Genomic DNA, 21,285 nt, shown 5'->3' with positions numbered 1-21,285 from the left:
AAAGTGTTGTTACGACACACCCTATTTTGTATGCTACAGTTTCTGCGCAAGTAATATCTGCTGCTGCTACAAGGAAGCCATCAGCACACGTGGCGCGTCCCTCCCGGGCCTACGGACACGACAGACCCATTGGGAAGTACAGCTAAACAGGTTTTTCTGTAAACCAGGCTAGGTAGCAGGAAACGTACAACTACGGTAACAACAGCTGGAATGGCGGCAGAGATATGTTGGCTAAGTTTACAGAAAGAAAAGACGATTGTGAGTAAAGAATCCCGCTTCTGAACGCATAATTACTGGAAGCGGACTTGAAAAGAGGTCAAATTGGGAACCAATTAATTAAATACATATCATCCTTAAATAAACTATCGGTGATCTCCGCTTGCTCTCTGATTCAAACCATTCTCTTTCTGACTCGTAAGGTTACGCCTAACATTTTCCATTCCATCGCTCATTGCGCGATCGTTAACTTCCTCTCGAGCTTTTTAGTAGCACTCTAAGTTTCTGCCCCATATGTTAGCACCGGTGGAATGCATTCATTTTAGAGTTTCCTTTTCAATGACAGGGGTAAATTTCTAGTCAAGGTGTAGCGTTCAGTAAAACGAGAACGACGTAAAAGCAAGGAGCGAGAACAAGGGGAAGCTTCCCGCTTTCACCTTGTTCTCGTTTTGCTCATCACCTTGAATTTCCATCTCCCGCCTTCATCCAGTCAAGGTATGGTAATACATGCCAGCCCATTTTTATTCCAGCCCATTTTTATTCAAATGTAAATTTTGTTTTCATGATGAGGATATCCTGTCAAAAACTCACCATAATATTGATTCTAGACGCTGGCTTGATAAATTCTTGTTTCCTTGCCGGGCTCTCGAACATTGCCTTTGTGCGCTGTATAATAATCTCTAACCCTACTTTTACACTTTCTCAGATAACGTCCTCGATCATTTGCTGCCATTCGCCCTGTTACTGAGCAGTGCAATGTCAACTGCAAAATAAATATTGCTAGGACATTTCCCGTTTATCCTCACTGCTAAGCTTGCGTAGTCTACTAGCTTGAACACTTCTAAGCATGCTGTGAATGGGATTAGAAAGGTTGCATCACCCTTGCTTACCCCATTCTGGGTAGGTAATAGCAGTGGAGTTTTTGTAGACATTTTCCAAGATTTTTCTGTAAGCCTTCTGTACTAGGTGATAATGCGGTGCCAATATCACTGTTCATATCTCTACGGAATCAAATACGCTCTCCTTATCTCTGAAAGACTTATGGAGAGGTTGCGTGTACTCCGGAGATTTCTCAGTTACCTCATTAATGACATGGGTGCGATGCCTTGTAGAATATCTGTTCGAGAAGCCACCCTTGTGGAACCCTAGTGTTGTCGTTATTGCATTGCAAGTGACTTTGGTGATACTTTATAGAATACTGAAAACAAGCTAATGGACCCATAGTTCTACCATTTTTTTACGTCTACTTTTTCATGACTAAGTTAACATTGCCATGTTTTGCAGCTCTCTGGTGCATTTATAGTCGTGAGGATTCGCGTATAAACTTCCGCAAGCTTCTTAAGTATACAATCTCCTCCATCTTCGATTACATTGACAGTTATTCCATCTAATCTTGCTGGTCTTCTCCGCCATATGCCTTGAAACAGCCTTCTAATTTTATCGCGAGCTAGAGATGGAGCGTCTTTGACCTGTTCATGCAACTTCAAATTCACACAGCTTGGCTGTCTGGTTACTGTACACGGAAGTCTAAAATCCTTCTGCTGGTTTTACCATATCATCGACACTGCTGATGAGGTTACCCGACTACTCGTCGTATGCCAAAGTTTCTTCAGAATGATTTCATGCTGTGGCCATTTTTTACTGCTTCGTCGATCTCCCTAGCTTTTCGTTTTCGAATAACTCTCATTTCCTCATACATTCTTAGACAAAAGTACACCCTTAGGGTATATATCTGCCACAACGATAATCGTGATCTGCCTTGTTTGCATTTCCTTTCTTCCAATCGGGAATGCTATGTCATGCTGATAACGCGCATGCAGTTTTTTACTGGGTAGTACCGGGCTCGCCGCGGTAAAGAAAGGAAATGCGGACCAGACAGATGACGATATTCGCTGTGTGGCGATAGGGCGTAATTTCGCTTAAGAGAGTAGTTTGCCGGCTTTGACAGGCGAATTCTGTCTGATTTATTCAGTTATGCGCTTTCATGCTTTGTCATTTGTAAACTAGGTTCTTTGTTATATGGGAGAGGCTACCTACTGGTTGCGCTGGTGTCTTACCTTTCAAATCAATTTCTGCTTCTGAAATCATCCTATTTACTGTTTCATTCATTAACTCTATGCTTTCTTCATCTTCGTGTCCTGAATATGCATATCTGCTTGCTAGAACCAAGCTGAATTTGTCTGTATTTGGCCTTACTGGGCCAAGGTTGGCCAGTTTCTTTTGACTACTTTTGCTATTTCTCTCTTCATATTGAGAGTAATCCTACACATCAGTAGCCTATGGTCATTGCCTTTTACCCAACCTAATGCTTCTACATCCTGCACTATGATGGTACTGGCAGAAAGTACGAAATCTGTTCCTTTTGTTGTGTCTTCATTAGGGCTTTTCCATGTCTACGTTTTGTTACTGGGCTGCCTCATGAAGGTATTTATTTGGAGTCTATTCCTTTCCGCAATTTCCATAAACATCTTTCTTTTACTATTTGTACACCCGACGCATTATATGCCAATTGCTTGTTCCCCACCATATTTTCACCAGTTTTGCATTGAAGTCGCACATGACTACAATGTACACAGTTTGCAGCTGTCTCATTGGTATTTCAGGATCTTCATAAAACGGTTCTACTTCTTCATCATTGTACTGGGAGTTGGAGCGTAGGCTTCTAATACCTTAAACTTATATTTACTCTTTATATTTATTAGGATGACTGCTACCCTCTCAATAATGCTGTAGAATTCATCAATGTTGCTCGTTCTGTCCGTATGAATAAGAAATCCTACCCCTTATGGTCTCCGGTCTGGAAGACCTCTGGAAATCGAGAACGTGGCCGATAATTAGCATTGTATAAGCCTCCTAAGTTCTTCTAACTACGCTCAGGCCAATAATATTGCATGCAATGTCTGATAACTTCTCAACGACCCCTGCTATGCTAACTTCACTTGAGAGCGATTGTATGTTAAACGTTGACAGGTTTAGTTTCAACTGCTGACTTGTCCAGATCTAGGTATTCTTAGCACCTCCTGCCATATTTTTGACCGCGGCCTTGATGAGGTGTTCCACAGGCTCTGGGGATTGAGCGGCACCGGTAAACTTGAAGCGCCATGAGGGAGGTAGTGGCCGAATGCTTAATCGGGGGAATCCAACTCCTGTTTTGGTGAGGAAGTGTCTTTGTTGAAGCTTAGTGGGCCTTCACAATTTGGTTGCCCCTGGACTAGCATTGCCCTAGTGGCCTCCGCATTTTGTTGTTGCTGTGAGGTGCCACTCCAAATCCTTAAATATGCAGTGGACCGGATGGTGATTCCAACTTACGACCTTCAAAGTAGAAGCCCAGTATTCTATCTCTCCTTCCACATCACTACCTTAATGGAGTATAGTATGCCTGAAACATTGAGGCGTGGTGCGGACTGCCACAAGCGTCAGGGGCCTAATTTACAGATTCTCGTTCGTAAATGATATTTGTCATTCGGTGGCCACTTTCGCTAATAGTATGTCTAACGTAATCATTGGCTGCAATTTTATTTTATGTTCTAATTTCAGCGCAAGACCTTTTTCTGTCAACACGCCAACATTAGTTGAATGTATGTCGTAGAAGCTTGGTGCATCAGGCAAGCTGGTAATGACATATGTAAGTACTGCGCTGACGAGCGACAACAAATGAGGAAGGGCACAGACAGTGGTCTTTCTGGGCTCCTCAAAACAATACATTTTTGAAACAGAGTAATCATATGAAGAATAATTTGGATATCTATGCCTGCAATAATAAATAACTTGGTTTGAGTAATCAGCCAATATATATAAAATCTCTAACTAGTATTAAGAGTGTGCCACCCTAATGTTTACTTATCAATAACAGCGAAAACAGCGCATACTTATTAATCATGCTGATTAATAAGTACGTATTCTTTCCTACTCGCCCACCCTTCTACCTTAACGCGAATGTTGTGCGGGCAAGTAGTTTTCACCGCCGATATCCACCCCCCAGAATTGCTTCGACGTATCAACGTCCGGCTTCCTCCATAATATTTCGCGGCCGCGATACCACCGATACCACGCACTCGTGCCACTGCTCACGCGTTGGTCACCGTCTTATTCCACAGCTGACTCCGATGCCGCTCATCATACCAAAAACGGCAAATTAAGACAGAGTAAATTCAGGCACTCGAACCCACGACCATCGGCGGGAGTCGAACCCTCGAGCTTATGTGGAAGTCGAACCCACGGCGTTCGGTGCTAAAGCGAAGGTAATCAAGGCAATTTGACTAATATTGAGTTAATTAAGGCACTCGAACCCACGACCTTTTGTGGTAGTCGTGCACTGTATTTTTGGCACGAGTCGGACCAACGACTTCTGGTGTTAGTGAGAGCGAAGGTAATTAAGGTGCAGTTCATTAAGTCAGCATAATTTAACGCACTCGAACTAGCGACCTTTGGTAGGGGAAAAGAAGTACTAAGAAATAACAGCGCATTCGAATAATAATCAAAAGTGACTTATTGAATGTCTCTTGAGCACCTTGGCGTATGCTAAAGTGATTCGCAATTTTTGTCTCGTAACCAACTTTTTCCCTCTCAATAATGGAAGAACATTCTAGTCGCACAGACACGGAACACTCTAAGACTTTTCTAATTTGAAAGCTTTTCTAATATTGAAAAAGGAAATGTACCGAGGCGTCCCCAAAAGGTGCCTTACCCCGGCAAGATGTTGTTAGACAATTGGTTCCATTGGCTGATTCAAGTCACGTGCTTCTGAGCCCGTATCCTCGTTGGCGCAACGTGGCACAGAGCGTCAGAGAAGGTGCCGATGGGTGGGCTGTCGCCTTGCGAGTCACTGGATTGTCCACAGCATCACTACAAGTCGTGCTTTTGTCTGTCGTCTTCCATGTCGATATGCTTCTTTCCATTGAGTCTGTAGGCGCATTTGGTGTAGGTTTGCTGTTTCTCGGTGCCTTGCTACTTGATATCTTCTTAGTCGCGGCCTTGCCTCTCGATGTCTTGTTTGCGGTTGCCTCGCTTGCCGATGTCTTGCTTTTCATGGCATCGCTTGTGGCCGCCTTCCTTGTCAATGCCACAGTTGTGCAGCTCCTCACTGACTCGCTTCTAGCGCATTGGCTCCGCGTTACTGTTATTGTAGCGTACATTGCCACTTTGTGAGATGAAGAATCGTTGTCACGTTGAAGTTGAATTGTGGCAGTTCGAGGCGTGCGAAACACCGCTTTACTGCTTGTTCACTTTTCCTAAAACGATGATGACGCATCTTGTGACAATATACATATATATATATATATATATATATATCAGCCTGTTTTATGTCCACTGCAGGACGAAGGCCTCTCCCAGCAATCTCCAATCACTCCTGTCCTGCGCCAACCGATTCCAACTAGCGCCCGCGAATTCCCGAATTTGATCCCTCCTCCTAGTTTTTTGTCGTCCTCGCTTGCGCTTTCCTTCTCTTAGCACCCATTCTGTAACCCTAAGGGCCAACGGTTATCTAACTGTCGCATTACGTGACCTGCCGAGCTCCATTTTTTTCCACTTGATGTCAATTAGAGTATCGTCTATACCCGTTGGCTCGCTGATACAAACCGCTCTCTTTCTGTCTCTTAAAGTTATGCCTAGCATTATTTGTTCCATCGCTCTTTGCGCGGTCCTTAACTTGTTCTCAAGCTTCTTTGTCAGTCTACAAGTCTCTGCCCCGTATGTCAGCACCGGTAAAATGCACTGATTGTACACCTTTTTCAATGATAATGGTAAGCTTCCAGTAAGGAGCTGGCAATGTCTGCCGTATGCGATTCAACCCATTTTTATTCTTCTGTGAATTTCCTTCTCATGATCAGGGTTCCCTGTGATTAATTGACCTAGGACAACGTACACCTTCACAGACTCAAGAGGCCGACTGGCGATCCTGAACTCTTGTTCCTTAGCCCGGCTATTTATTATTATCTTTGTCTTCTGCATATTAATCTGCAACCCCACTCTTACACTTTCTCTGTTAAGGTCCTCAATCATTTGTTGTAACTCGTCTGCACTGTTGCTGAATAGAACAATGTCATCGGCGAACCGGATGTTGCTGAAATATTCGCCGTCGATCTTTTCTCCTAAGCCTTCCCAGTTTAATAGCTTGACTACTTCTAAGCACGCAGTGAATAGCATTTGAGAGATTGTATCTCCCTGTCTGACCCCTTACTTCATAGGTATCTTCCTGCTTTTGTAGAATTAAGGTAGCTGTAGAACCTCTGTAGATATTTTCCAAGGTATTTACTTAAGTGTTCCGTACTCCTTGCTTACGTAATGCCTCTAGGATTGCTGGTATCTCTACTGAGTCAAATGCCTTTTCGTAATCTATGAAACCCATACAGATAGGCTTATTACACTCTGCGGATTTCTCGATAGCCTGATTGATGACACGGATGCGACCCCTTGTAGACTATCCCTTCCTGAAGCCAGCCTGTTTTCTTGGTTGATTAAAGTCCAGTGTTGCCCTTATTCTATTGGAGATTATTTTCGTAAATATATTATATAATGCTTGGAGTAAGCTAACGGGATCATACTTTTTCAATTCTTCAACCTCCCCTTTTTTGTGGATTAGTATAATGTTTGCATTCTTCGAGTTTTCTGGGACCGTTGCCGTCAACAGAGATTTCGTATAAAGAGACGCCAGTTTTTTAATCATTAGGACTGCTCAATCTTTGATTAAATCGACTGTTATTCCATCTTCTCCTACCGCTCTTCCTCGCTTCATGTCTTGCAGGGCCCTTCTGACCTTGTTGCTAGTTATAGGAGGAGTTCCTGTATCCTGTTCATTACTGTATATAATTGAGGTATACTGACTTCTCTGGGTACTGTACAGGTCAGTGTAGAATTCTTCCGCTCCTTTCATTATATATTCAAGACATCTGATGATATTACCCTGCTTACCTTTCAGTGCATACGTCTTAGTGTGTTCGATGCCAAGTTTCTTTCTCACCAATTTTAGGCTGCATCCATTTTTACGGCTTCTTCCGTCTTTTACGTGTTACAGTTTAGGATATTCCTTATTTTTGCCTTGTTGATCAGTTTCGAAAGTTCCGCGAATTCTTCCTTATCTCTTGAGTTGCACGCGTTCATTTTTTGTCGTTTCTTTATCAGGTCCTTCGTTACTCGGTATAGCATGTCTACTGGTTGCCTTGGTGCCTTGCCTCCCACTTGCTCTGATGCCAACCTAGTTACGGTTTCATTCATTAGCTCTATGCCCTCACCATCTCTCTGTTCTAGGGCAGCATATTTGCTTGCATGTACCAGCCTGAATTTGTCTGCTTTTACCCTTACTGCCTCTAGGTTGACCTGTTTCTTCTTGACCAATTTAGCTCTTTATCTCTTCAAATTGAGGTGAATCCTAGCCCTCACCAACCTATGATCACGTCACTCTACCCTACCTATCACTTCTACATCAGAAAGTATGAAGTCAATTTCATTTCTTCTTTCTCAATTAGGGCTTTTCCAGGTCCACTTTCTGTTGCTACGCTTCCTGAAAAAGGTGTTCATTATTCGAAGCTTATTCCTTTCTGCAAATTTTACCAGCATCTGTCCTCTAGCGTTCCTAGAATCGACGTCATAGTTCCCAATTGCTTGTTCACCAGCCTGCTTTTCGCCACTTTTGCATTGAAGTCGCCCATTACTACAATATATGGAGTTTGCACTTTTCTCATCGCTAATTCAAGATCTTCATAAAATTGATATACTTGCTGATCGTCGTGACTGGATGCTGAAGCGAAGGCTTGCACTACCTTTAATCGATACTTCTTATTAAGTTTGATTACGACTACAGCTACCCTCTCATTAATGCTGTAGAATTCGTCAATGTTGCCCGCTATGTCCTTATGGACTAGGAATCCTACCCTGTATTGCTTCTTATCTAGGAGACCTCTATAGCAGAGGACATGTCCGTTATTCAGTAATGTATAAGCCTCCCCAGTTCGTCTGATCTCACTGAGTCCGAGGATATCACCAACAATGTCTGATAATTCCTCAAAGAATCCTGCTAATCTAGCCTCATTCGAGAGGGTTCGGGTGCTAAATGTTGCAAGGGTCACTTTCCACTGGCGATCTGTCCGGATCTAGAGATTCTTAGCACCCGCTGCTGCGTTACAGGTCTGACCGCCACCTTGGTCAGCTGCGGAGCAGCTGCTGGGGACTGAGGGCCGTAGGGTAATTGAGTTAGCCATTTGGTAGGGGGTGGCCGAATACTGCACCAGGGAGGCCATGTCCTGGTGTGGTGAGGGAGTGTCTTGTTGAAGCTTTGTGGGCCTTCATGATTTGATTGTACCTGGATTAATATAGCCCCACTCGCTCCCGTCATCTTTTGCCCGTGGAGCTGAATTTCACGCTCACCATCATATATATGTAAATATATATATATATATATATATATATATATATATATATATATATATATATATATATATATATATATATAGCTTATAGCGGGATTCGAACTTCCGACTGTGGCAACCGATCATTCGCCACAGCTCAGTCAGATAATCCCGCAGGCGGGGAGGCTACCTTATCGCCGACAAGTACAACCCCGACAGGCCTACATACCTAATACTTTCTTTGATTTGTGCGCGATAGAAATGTTTACCTGATCGCAATGCGTAACTCAATATAGAAGGATTTCCAAACGGTTCCGGCCTCGTAGTTGCGGAGTCGCGCGTGCGCAGGCGATACGGCGTAGTATTGCTTACTGGTCCCAACATCGTGGTTTCGGAGTCACCTGTGCGCATGCGGCCATGGACGCGGCTAGCTATACGATATATTTTCGGCGAACTTGAACGATACCTAAATTTAGTGTAGAAAAAAAAGAGAAAATGAGAAGAAAGAAAAACTATCAACGCTTACCGGGCGTTCACTACTAGCGTGTTCAAGGCGGCACACCAAACAACTCACGGTCTTGGCTGCCTGTCCCACACATTGGAGTCGTTATTCCTAACGAAGTGGAACTGATACTGAATCACCGCCAAAGACTTGGGTGCCAACTGAGAGAAGGGTGCCTAGGCAGAGACTTTCGCTGAAAGGGCAAATTGTTAGAGTGGGGAGACGGGCCGCTACAATGGTGCTGAGCCGCGTGTAAGAAAGGCTTCCTTGTAAGGCGGCCTTCCTCTAAGGTCGGAAAGCGTCTATAAGTCCCCTCATTCAAGCTATAGCGTGTGTGTGTGTGTGTGTGTGTGTGCGTGTGCGTGCGTGCGTGTGCGTGTGCGTGCGTGCGTGTGCGTGTGCGTGCGTGTGTGTGTGTGTGTGTGTGTGCGTGTTTGTGTGCGTGTGTGCGTGCGTGCGTGCGTGCGTGCGTGCGTGCGTGCGTCCGCGGGGCCGAGAAGATCACACGTTGCCTTAAAAATAGGAGTCCACTTGGGGAAACGGTGCCTACTGCTCTTACATTGTTCTCGTGTTGCTCACATTTTTGAATTTCTATTTCTCGCATTCCCTGTGCTTTCCCAGGATATAAGTGACTGGTGCAAAAGTAACAGGGCGAATAAAAATGAAATAAGTTAAAGCTCTAGCTAGCCGCACAAAGCCGTTTTTGAAGAAGTGAACAGAAAGGCATTCAAATTTTGAATAACACAAAGGATTTTCGTGCCGCCTCCTCCCCCTAAGAATGCTTAAGATATTCATTTTTCACAAGGGTGTACTACGCCTGCATGGTGATGCCCCTCGTGCGTTAGCTGTTTCGCGCACGTTGCGGTGCAGGGACACGCACGCGGTGAGTATTTTGTAAACACCGTTATGCCGCTACGTGATACGAATGGACGCGGCCACTGTAATGTGTCGTGCTGTACACCGGCAGCAGTTGGCAGCCTTAGAAAGGGGACCATTTCGATTTCTATAAATGAGGGGTCGAAATTCTTCCACTTGCCTTCCGACAGGTTTTTAGATCACGCGTCACCAGAACGGGTACTGCTGAGGCGCACTCTGTACCGACATTGCTGACCTAATGTCTGCGCCTGCATTGAGCGCAATCGATAGAATGCACTCAGAAGCCACCATTGTTGGCTCAAAGTATGCAAAATGATATAATTCAAACGAAAGACGTCTCAAATATGGCCGTAGGACAAGCTTATGATAATTTGCGTCAAGACGCTGCTTTCCTAACAAGCACAGAAACGAATAATTAACATCTAGTGTGTTCAATCGCAAAGTACTGGAACTGCGTGTTCCTTAAAAAAACATAAAGGAATGGGAAACATGTACGCAAGGTGACATCAAGGAAGCAGAGCATCAGATTACATTTCAGGAACTGTAGGTGGAAGACCCTGCAATCAGGACAGCGATTATATTAGCGAGGAACTTGCAGGACTGTGAAACAGTGCTTACAAATAACAATGCATTGACGTTTATGGTGTTTAGAGGAGATTATAATGCGTAGGCGTGTGGCACTTCGTCCTTTTTATTTAATGAGCGCTTACCAAGAAGCACGCTGGGATCAGCTCCTGTGGTGACGCCGTCGTCTCTCTCAGTATACCCCTCACTGCATCGGTCACGTTATGCACTTTTTCATACATGGCAGGGGGACGGCAAGCAGAAGAGCTTCTTGGAGTATAAGTTGCTTGCTGGTAAGATAAATAATTATACCGCCTGCCTTCCGCTGTTAGCTACTTTGCGTCCGTGTTACCATTTGTGCTTTAAATGTGGTTTTCTCTTGGCTTCCGACATACTGCCTGGTATAATGCAAGGCAAGCACACATTGAAGTCCTCGTCCATGATTTAAATGTCGTGAAAGTATAGCTGTATGTTCGTGAACGAAAGCGCACTTCTCTCAGGAATCAAGAAGGAATTCGCCGAACTCACGTGCCTTATCGCAGGCGCGCGGCTTCGCGCTCACGCACGTGTCTTTGTTTTCTATAAATTCTCAAGACAACAAATCCTTGGCGAGCCGCTACAAGGGGTCACATTTGGTGAAAAAAAGGTTGGTACTTGCCAGTGAGAAGTACCATATTAAATGTGTTTGTAGTTTGTATAGTGTGGCAGGACACCTGCACAACATATGTAAGAACTCGTGGTGTACGTCGTGTTTCGACTGTGAGATGAATAGACGGTCGTTTATCGGCCTCGCAGGAGACAAGATACCGTGTACGCTGATCAACAGCCAACCTGCAGGCGCTCTGGTACGACGTTCATGGCCGCGATTGACGACGCTGGAAGTGTATGCGCTTTAATGGGCAGTAATTCAGAGTTTTTTGGCTGCACGGTAGTGGAAGAGCAAGGTATTTGCGTCCAGGTAAGTAGGAAATCATACATTCAAAGTGAACGATTTCATTGCGACGAAATCATAAAGCTTACATTGCAGTTGCATCAGTAGCCACGCTGATTCACGTCTGGAGAGTGAAAAAAAAAAAGGTTTTATTCAAAAAAAAAAAAATGGAGAGAGGTTGGCCTGAACTAATGGGATTTAGCCGGGGACGAAGGCGTGAATGAAAAAGACAAATGAAAAATATTAAATTATGGGGTTTTACGTGCCGAAACCACTTTCTGATTATGAGGCACGCCGTAGTGGAGGGGTCCAGCAATTTGGACCACCTGGGGATCTTTAACGTGCACCTAAATCTAAGCACACGGGTGTTTTCGCATTTCGCCTCCATCGATATGCGGCCGCCGTGGCCGGGATTCGATGCCGCGACCTCGTGCTCAGTAGCCCAACACCATAGCCACTGAGCAACCGCGGCGGGTGAAAAAGACGAAAGAGTACAAGCTGCTACGTGCACAACGAGGGGGGGGGGGGCAAGGTGTAGCTGTGCTCATGGCCAGGGTACTCTTCATTGTTCTCGGAACGTTTCAGAACATCTCCCAACGCATGTTACTTGGCATTTTGTCAAATGACCACAAACCTAAGGTAAGGTCCTTAATATATGCCGCGTAACGATGCTCCACAAAATATACGCTGTGGACTGACAAAATTCAATGGCGTATTTGAGTTCTATGGAATTCAAGCTTTGTAAGCTGTCAATAAAGGGCTTCAAGAAGCGACTCCAATACCACAAAGGCCTGTGTAGTGTACTTAGAAGTCAGAAAGAAGCGTTCTCATAGAGTTCAGTAGATCATTCAACAAGCTCCGAATCACCTTTTCTTTAGTCTCAGTTATTGCCTGGTTAAAAGCGTCAAGGGGTTCATTACCTAGATAGGTTTCTTCCTAGGTAGAGGAACCAAGCACATAGGAATGGTGTGCGCAGGTCTGGTGGAAGCGAAGTGCATTAAACGTCGAGCCGCTTGTGAGAAATATAGCGGAGTATATATATATATATATATATATATATATATATATATATATATATATATATATATATATAGAAAGAGAGAGAGAGAGCAATAGAGAGTCTTACTATAGTGAACGCTAAGAGAGGCTGCGCTGCGCAACACCAACCAGTCTTTTACAATAGCGAATCGGAGCAAAACAGGAAGTGTGCTGGCAAGCCAAATGTATACGAAATGTCGAGCTAATCCAAGGCCGAACCTGCATTACTAAGGATGTGTTTCAAATCTGGCCAACATCGAATACAGCCTTTGTAGACAGCTTTGAGACCATGTAATGGAACGCGTTTTGAGCCCTCTGCAAGACGTATCGAAGACGCTTCTGCTACGTGATGCCACCTCGCGGCGACAAGAGAAAGTTGAAAAGAGCACAGATTAGTTGTGTATTTTAAAATAGACTTTGCGCCTCCAAACATGTGAAAAACAAGATGTGACTTTCATTAAGGCCATAGGAAACCCTTGCTGCGTTTTTGCGGAACCTATATTATTGTACAGTTTTGAAGCGTCCTGCTCAGTCGCCATCTTTTTTGGACAAGAAAGTAGCCTGCAACATTCTTGACTTCGATGCTGTCGTCGCTAAGCGCCTACATTGGCGCCTTTGTGAGACTTCAAACGGGACTTAGGATGGCTACTGTGCCCTTAGACATCTACTTTGCCGTCTACGGCGAGTATTGGAACACAGTAAAAGTCAAGCGAATGAGCGACAGATAGGCTTTAGTGCTGTCTCTACGAGGCTACAGCCAACGTGAGCAAACATGAGCAAACTATCTCGTTAAGCCTACAGCACGGCTGATTGATAACGTACGTTAAAGACAACGTCCAATCAATTTTCACCAGTCCGACGCTGTCGAAGCATCATCAAACAAGTCTCAAGTCAACATTAGCATTGGTGGGGAACGAACCAGCCGAGCAGTGCAGGCCGACGTCTCGATTGATCCGAAGCGGGCAGCTTTGTTGTTGTCATGTTGTCGTACGTAAGGCTATCTTTGTATGTGTTAACATTCAACGCTAAATCCCGAAAATAGTGTATGTACATAAGAGGTCCAGCACCGTCTACGTATAGTGCACGCGCTGTGTAGAGGACGCAACGCTAACGCCAACTGCTTGCGTTTCCTGCTATACGCTATACGAAAACTGTCCAATGGCCACCTAGTACTCTTGTCGTATGTAAAAGCAGCGAATGGAGTGCATCATTCTGCATCATGTTCAAAGGTGCATGCAGTAGGCGATAAAGGTTGGTGTGGAAATGATGGTTCATCCCGCTTGGACGTCGTACAGGTCCGTTGATGCATGCGCCGTTACCTGCGCCTACATTGCTGGAGAGCTGTTGCAGATTCCTTGTGTGTAGAGTATTCTTGATATATATTCCGAAGAAGGGTCACTTCATTTATGATTTTATGGCACTGAGACAACGTGTCTGCTGGCAGCGGCATAGTGCATTGTACGGTTTCACACGTCTCGTCGGCATATAATTTCCTGCGTCTTTTGCAGATATCATTGCTGATAAAGACTATGCGTTAAGATTAGCCAGTTCAGACATCTATGGCACAAGATTTCTGACAAACTTGGACGCACTCTTGCTTCACGTTCCGCATTTGACGTACACGAATTTAATTTCAAACTGCAATCCTAGATTTATACACAGGGACCATCCAAAGCGATTCAAGCTGACAACTAAATCTGCCAGTGAGATCGGTTTAGCACAATACTCATGTGCAATATTCGTGTGCTCGTGAGAGATAGCACTGGTTGTCATCTCTTGAACGCATACTATGAATTGAAATAAGTGCCTCACTAAAGCAAATCACGATACGTCTTGGCGTCGGCGCCTGAGGTCTCAGTCTAATCAATTATTTACTTAACAGTAAATCATCAGAGATACTTGCACTGGTTCGCATCGCGTGAGGACATAACTTCACTACCTTTCTGTCACATCAATATCAGAAACTAAAATGAAACATTTGCCAGATCTTTTTATTATCCCTCATTTTGAGCCGTTCTCAACCGGTGTGAACCTTTCCAAACTGGTTCGAAGCGGTATACTTTTGCTGCGGAGCTGAAGCGGAACTAACGGGAATACGTGCAAAAGACTGAACCTCACACTGGAAACGAACCTGAAAACGTTTCGGTTCCACTCCCCAATGGAAACCACATCTTGAGGCCTACACCGGTGTAAGTGGAGCGTACAATGAAGTTCAAACTGCAAAATTCGACTCTTTAGCTTCCGCCTCATATCTTTCACTATCGTGGTGCGACGCCAGCAACACAACTGGCGGAGCTCTTCGTCACGTCACTACTGTGAGAGGCCTGGTAGGGCGCTGTTTCTGGAGTGCAACAACAGCACTGCAGAAACACTGCGTAGCGCCCGAGGTGCTGCCCCTCCTATGTTTTAGAACACCGTTCAAGAAGCTTGTACGCAACACGCAACATTCCCACCGCATTCAATGCGTCGCATTTCTCGTGAGTCAGACAATTTCTTTTAATTGAATTCTGGGCTTTTACGTGTCGAAACCCCGATTTGATTAAAAGACACGCGTGACAATTTCTTCAAGATGGCGGTTCTCTTGCAGCGCGCCTAAATGGTTGTTGGCAGGTTCTTCTGCGACTAAATAAGGCTCAGTGCTGAGAAGGGTGTCGAGAAAACGTTAACAGGATGATCACTTGACTAACAACCCCTTTCTATACTCCGCCGAAGCGATCGTTCATATGTATCAAAGACAATATTTCCAACAAAACTATATTTTGAATAGGCGGCAGAGCCCACGCCTTTGGGGAATTGATGTTATGCGAAGCAGTTTGCGGAGAGCCTGCCAAGTTAACGAAACGACCATGAGAGCACCAAGACGTAGGCAGCTGCTTGATCATCTACAGGACGTGCATTTCATGACCTATTATTTATGTTCTTCATACACCCCATCACACTATGTCAATTTTCGTACATACCAAGTTGACTAAACGACCATGAGAGCACCAAAACGTAGCCGGCTGTTTCATGAACTACATGACACACATGACATGAAATTAATGTCATGACTTATCATTTATGTTCGTCATACACCCCTGTTATACTATGCCAATTTTGGTACATACCAAGACATAGGCGGCTATTTCAAGACCTACACGACGCAAATGTGATGACGTATCATTTGTGTTCGTCATACACTCTTGTCATGCTATCCCAATCTTGTGACATACAAAGTTAACGAAATGACCATGAGAGCACCGAGACGTAGGCCGTTGTTTCATTACCTACATGACACACATTACACGATATTAATGTGATGAACTATCATTGATGTGCTTCACACATTCTTCTCATAATATTGCCAATTTTTGTACATACCACTTAACGAAACAACCATGAGAGCACCAAGGCTTAGGCGGCAAGATAGGTACTGTCAAAGTGGCAAATGTTTGCCAAAAAAAGATTCGCATTTAAAACAAAAAAGCAGATACACACAAAAGTGAGCATTCACTCTTGGAATAAAATTATATGAAATATGCATATTGAAGTGAGTAACAAAGTAGGCGATTAGCAGTTCTTTAGGTGATCCAATGTAGTACTCATTATTACTACCCATTAGTACCGATTTATGAGAAATATATTTATTTATTTATTTATTCATAACGCATATACCCCATTTGGGGTTTTACATGAGGGATGTGCGTGCCTAGGTAACATTTTCAATGAATGCCTTGAGCGATGAATGACTGGAGTAGTGCACTGCTTCAGCAGGTACATAATTGTAGTATTTCGCTTATTGAACGAAGAAAGAGTCTAGATTAGCGGTGCTGCGAGATGAGAGGGGGGGGGGGGGCGGAGATAAATAGGCTTTGAAGGGCTATGATGGCATGAAGTGCGATGCGCAGGCGTAATGTCGGTCTGGTGGAACAGTGAGTAATAAACCTCGTAAAGGAGACACAATCTTGCTGCTTTGAGGCGGTGCTGTAGGGTCGGAAGGTTCAGAGATGACGTAAGTTTAGTGACGCTAGTATGGTATGAGTAGTCAGAGTGAATGAACCTTGCTGCATGATCCTGTATGGATTCAAGTGCTGTTGCCAGAGAGAGAGAGAGAGAGAGAACCGTTTATTGAAAGTCTGCATGGGGAAGGGAATTGGGGAGAGAAAGAGAGAAGGATAGAGGCGCAAAAGAAGGAATAAATTAAAAATATGGGCACTGAGCTTTGTGACACGTGGGCAACGGCGTGCTATGGTAAAATCCTTCAGTATGCACCTAGTTAGATTGTTATGGCTCCCACACTGTGCATACGTATTCCAATTTGGGTTAACCAAGTTTTAAATTTGCGAGTAGTTTTACTGAAGGGGAAACAAGACGCAGATTACGGCACAGGTAGCATGGTTTACGATTCGCATCATTGCTACTGCTGCAAAGGTTTGAAGACCAATAGAGGTTACTTGGCAAGTTAATGTATTAGTATCGATAAGTCACAGCACATATTGCAGAACCGGCGATAACGTAATTAGCTCAAATAAATGATTGGCGATGGTGGAAAGTAAGTAGCGACGTTTTTTTTTTGACGTTGAGAGAAATTAGCCAATTATTACACCAAGTGTAAATGACATTAAGGTTGGACTGGAGACCACGAGAATCTGTTTCGTCAGTAATAGGATGATAGATTACACAATCTACAGCAAATAAACGAATTTTGCAAGAACAAATTATAGGTAAGTCGTTCATATATATTAAGAAGAATAGTGGCCCCAGAACAGTGCCCTGCGGCACGCCGGAGATTACGGGTGATAAATTAAACGAGCATTGGTTAGCGTAAACGAACTGTTGAATGTTAGTCATAAAATTCCGTATCCATTGGAGAACACAATGGTTAAGATTAAGACGCGAGAGTTCTAGGAAGAACCGTTCATGAGGAACCTTGTCAAAAGCCTTTAGGAAATTTAGGAAGAGAGGATCTATGGGTACGTTTTGATCAATATGTGAACTGACATCATTAACGAAAAGAGTCTCGCCGCACATGTGTTTCTGAAAACCATGTTGCTTAGCAGTGAAGAAAGTAGCGGAGGTTAGATATTTTAGAATATGAGAATAAATTATATGCTCCATTAGTTTGGAACAAACACTGTTTTTGGTACTAGAATTATCTTACCTATTTTCCACTCTTGCAGTACCACTCCAGATGATAATTGCTGAAAGATATGACACAAAAATACACTAGAGATGGGCGCAGTGTTCTTATCCATTTTGGAATTGATTCCGTTGATGCCGGTTGAGGACGCTAATTTCAGGGATTCTGGCAGCTTGGTGATAGCGTACGCCCCAAATGTTATGTCTGGCATGGTTGGATGGTTGAAGTAAGGGCAGTCTGGGAGGTCAGTGTTAGGTTCAGAAGTGAACACGGAAGAGAAGACCGAGTTTAGTACTTCAGATACTTTATGGTCAGAAACATGGTTATTGTCGTCAACATATAATATGGTGGTTTACGGTTGTTTGGTATAATGTATTTCCAGAATTGTGAAGTATTGTTTTGCAGCATGTTAGGGATGGTTGTTGAGTAAAAGGTTCATTTAGCTGCTGTAGGCAAAGATTTAAAGGCCATTTCACTGGCGTAATACTTTTTTGAGACAGGAGCAGCATCGGAATTTTTGGCTTTGCGAAATAATCTTTTCTTTTCGTTGTTTATTGGTAGAAATGCTAATAATAGCTAGAAATGCCTGTATTTGATGACAATCCTTGTATTTACTTACAAGCCAAAGTTTATTTATGTTTGCGGAATACAACTCTACCTAAACAGCAATCAATTGACATTATCATTGGTGAACTTTACCGCCTTCTAGATTTATAGAATAGGTCTACAGTCAAAATTCTGCATTGTCTTTGTTTTTATTTCGTTGTTTTCAGGCGGATGCGTCCACGAACTTTAGTACAAAGCGAGCTGTCGTGAATGGTGATATATTTGCACCGTGTCTGCTGCCAGAAGTAAAGCCGAGGCTTTACCTTTTCTTGTATTTCAGACGAGGGCAACTGGATTCAACCTGGTACCAGGACACCTCAATTGCATTGGCCCTAGTAAAAAACCCTACCACTCGGTCATGCCGGTCATGCTTACCGATGCAAACTCCGGTGCCTGGCTTTGCACGCTAGGTGCCATGGGAGGCATGACGCAGGCCGTCGTCATCGCACAGGTAAGATTGCGGTTGTCAATGGGTTTAGCATTCTATGAGAGCTAACCGGAATTCTTTATAGCTATCTAACCGCTTTTGTGGGCTGATTCCAAAGGTAGTGATACATAGCTGAAGACCTCACGGCAATCGTGCAGTACCGAAGGGTGGCATGGTGGTAAGAGGAGCCGTCTCGCATTCTTTCCTCGTGAAAGCTAGCGCTTTAAGACAAAGTCGTTAAAACGCTGTGCCTCTTGCAAAGGACGCAGACGCTGTCGTTTGACACACCATGTTTCTGGTCGCACACACTGCACGGGCTTTCGAAGCGGTTCTTCAGGAAGTGGCTTTCAAGTATCGGTTTACTCCCGTATATAGGCGAGACACTGCGGTACGGGGAACGCTCCTTCACGGCCACCCGAAATGGGTATCTACGGCAGTCCAATTCGCGTTCGTGGACGCCATGTTGACCGCGCTCCCCGATTCTCATCGTCTACCGATTTCAACTTCATAGTGCGCCCATGACGAAGCCGTGATGGAATTCTAGTACCTTATTTGATTCCGTAATGACACCCTGCTTCAAACATTGCAGGCGACGCTACGAAGGCTAATATCCTTGTACGTGCTCTCACATGTAATAGTTGCACCTGTTTCCTCCGTTTTGTTTCAACGCTACGCGGTGAAACCACTCATCGATGACGCAGAAGCCGAACGTGAAGCACTGTCTATGGGCATCTGCCGCCAAGCTAGTTTAGTGCAATATATATCTTGCCTACTTTAGCAACGTGAAGTAAGTAAGCCAGTCAGTCAGTCAGTCGGTCGGCTGATCGGTGGGTCGGTCGGTCGCTCGCTCGCTCGCCCGGTTGGTCGGTCAGTCGGTCGGTCTTTCCAGCGGGTGGTCTCTACTCAAGTCCAGCGCGTGTTACTCCCGCGGTCGGTCACCCCGAGAGGCAACGTTTCGTCGGTTTCGCTCGGCCTTTGTCCTTCGAGAGCCGCCGAGACATGCTGGACGGCCCAGGTTTGGCTTTCTTGGTCGTAGCATTCCGCCGCAGCCGCGGGTCGCGCCGGAATCGTTGCACTTATTGAAGCTTCGTCGAGGAACTTGGTGCAATCCGATAGGATTTGCGACAGGGTGGCCCTCTTTCGCTGGCACACATGGCACACATCACTCACGTATAATTTCGGGTATAGATGAGTCATTAATACTGGGGTGGGTAACGAACCAGTTTGCAATTGTCTGAACAGCACCGCCTCCGCTCGGCTCAGCCCCGGGTGCGGGGTTGGGAAAGTCCTTCGAGCAAGGCGGTGGAACTGTGTAAGTTCGTTGAACGTCATCATGCGGTCTTTGACACTACACCAGGTTGGAATGTCGGTTGCAGCGGCGCGGTTGGTTAGCGCCCGCACCACTGCGTGTGCCGTCTCGTTGTGGTTAACGTGCTTCTCTAACGCATCGTTGCCCGCGTGCGCTGGGAACCACTTGATTCTAACATACCTATTCTCTGGTTGCAGGTCATCCGAGCACAGAACGTGCACAGCCTCACCACGCACTTTGCCCTTTGCATAATTCCCCACTGCACTTCGTAAATCGCACAACACCATCTGGCACCCGGGGTCGGCAATGGCCAGGGCAATGGCCACCTCCTCCGCCTGACACGCCTCGCGGAGCCGTGAGCTCGCCGCTGCCCTTGTCGCGTGGGACGACGCCTCGATGACAGTAGCTACGAACGCAGCGCAGTCTCCCTGATATTCTGCCGCATCCACGATCCTTGCGTGCTCGTTCTTGGCGTGAAAGTCGATGAGGGCCTTGGCCCTCGCCGCTCTTCACTCTTTGTTAAACTCCGGGTTCATGTTTCTCGGGATCAGGTCTACCCTAATCCGGCACCGGGTCCCGTCCGGGACAGAAACGTCGCTACTCGCCTGTTTCGTCCTGGGCGTAAAGCCCAAGTATTGAAGTATGCGCCTGCTGGCTTCCGTCATAGAGAGCCGCTCCAACTGGGCGGTCCGTTACGCTTCCGCAATTTCCTCGAGGCTATTGTGTACCCCCAGGCTCAGGAGCTTGTTGGTGTTCGCACACTCGAATAGTCCGAGCGCCGCCTTGTAAGCTCGGCGTATCAGGGCGTTTATCTTATTCTTTTCACACTGCATCCAGTTTTGGAAGGCTGCAACGTGGGTGACGTGGCTGATTACGAAGGAGTGCACAAGCCGAATCAAGCTTTCCTCCTTCATCCCGGCCTTGCGGTTGATGACCCGTCTGATGAGACGTATTGCGTTGGTAATCTTGGCTGTAAGGCGGGAAATGGTCTCGCCATTGCTCCGTCGCTTGTCGATAATCATGCGGAGCACCCGGATTTTGTCGACCTCCGGGATCACTTGGCCGTTGCTCGTTACGATCTTGATGGCCTCGTAATCCCTCGGTTCGCTCTTGTTAGGTCTGGCCTACTTCGGTGGTAACACCAGCAGTTCTGACTTGCTCGGTGAGCAGATCACACCGGAACCGTTCAGCTGGTCTTCGATCGCGTCGACGGCTTCTTGCAGCGTGCTCTCAATGTGACCATCGCTGCCTCCCGGAACCCACAGCCTGATCTTATCGGCGTAGATGGTGTGCCGGACGCCGTCGACGCGAGAGAGTCGCTTGGCCACCCCGATCATAACGAGGTTGAATAA

At 45.3% G+C, this 21,285-nt stretch overlaps 1 protein-coding gene across 1 annotated transcript in view; it reads left to right on the top strand.

The window, feature by feature from the left end:
- The window catches only part of LOC129383489 (glutathione hydrolase-like YwrD proenzyme), a 77,070-nt gene that overhangs the window by 38,296 nt on the left and 17,489 nt on the right, over nt 1-21,285 (top strand). The window contains exons 7-8 of the mRNA XM_072284073.1: nt 11,299-11,461; nt 18,478-18,648. Coding sequence (XP_072140174.1) covers nt 11,299-11,461; nt 18,478-18,648 — 334 coding nt within the window. The remainder of the gene's footprint in view (nt 1-11,298; nt 11,462-18,477; nt 18,649-21,285) is intronic.

The sequence above is a fragment of the Dermacentor andersoni genome, chromosome 8, assembly GCF_023375885.2.
Source record: "Dermacentor andersoni chromosome 8, qqDerAnde1_hic_scaffold, whole genome shotgun sequence".
NCBI classification, from domain to species: domain Eukaryota; kingdom Metazoa; phylum Arthropoda; class Arachnida; order Ixodida; family Ixodidae; genus Dermacentor; species Dermacentor andersoni.
Note: the sequence above shows the minus strand (reverse complement) of the source record. Positions and strands in the feature narration are given on the sequence as shown.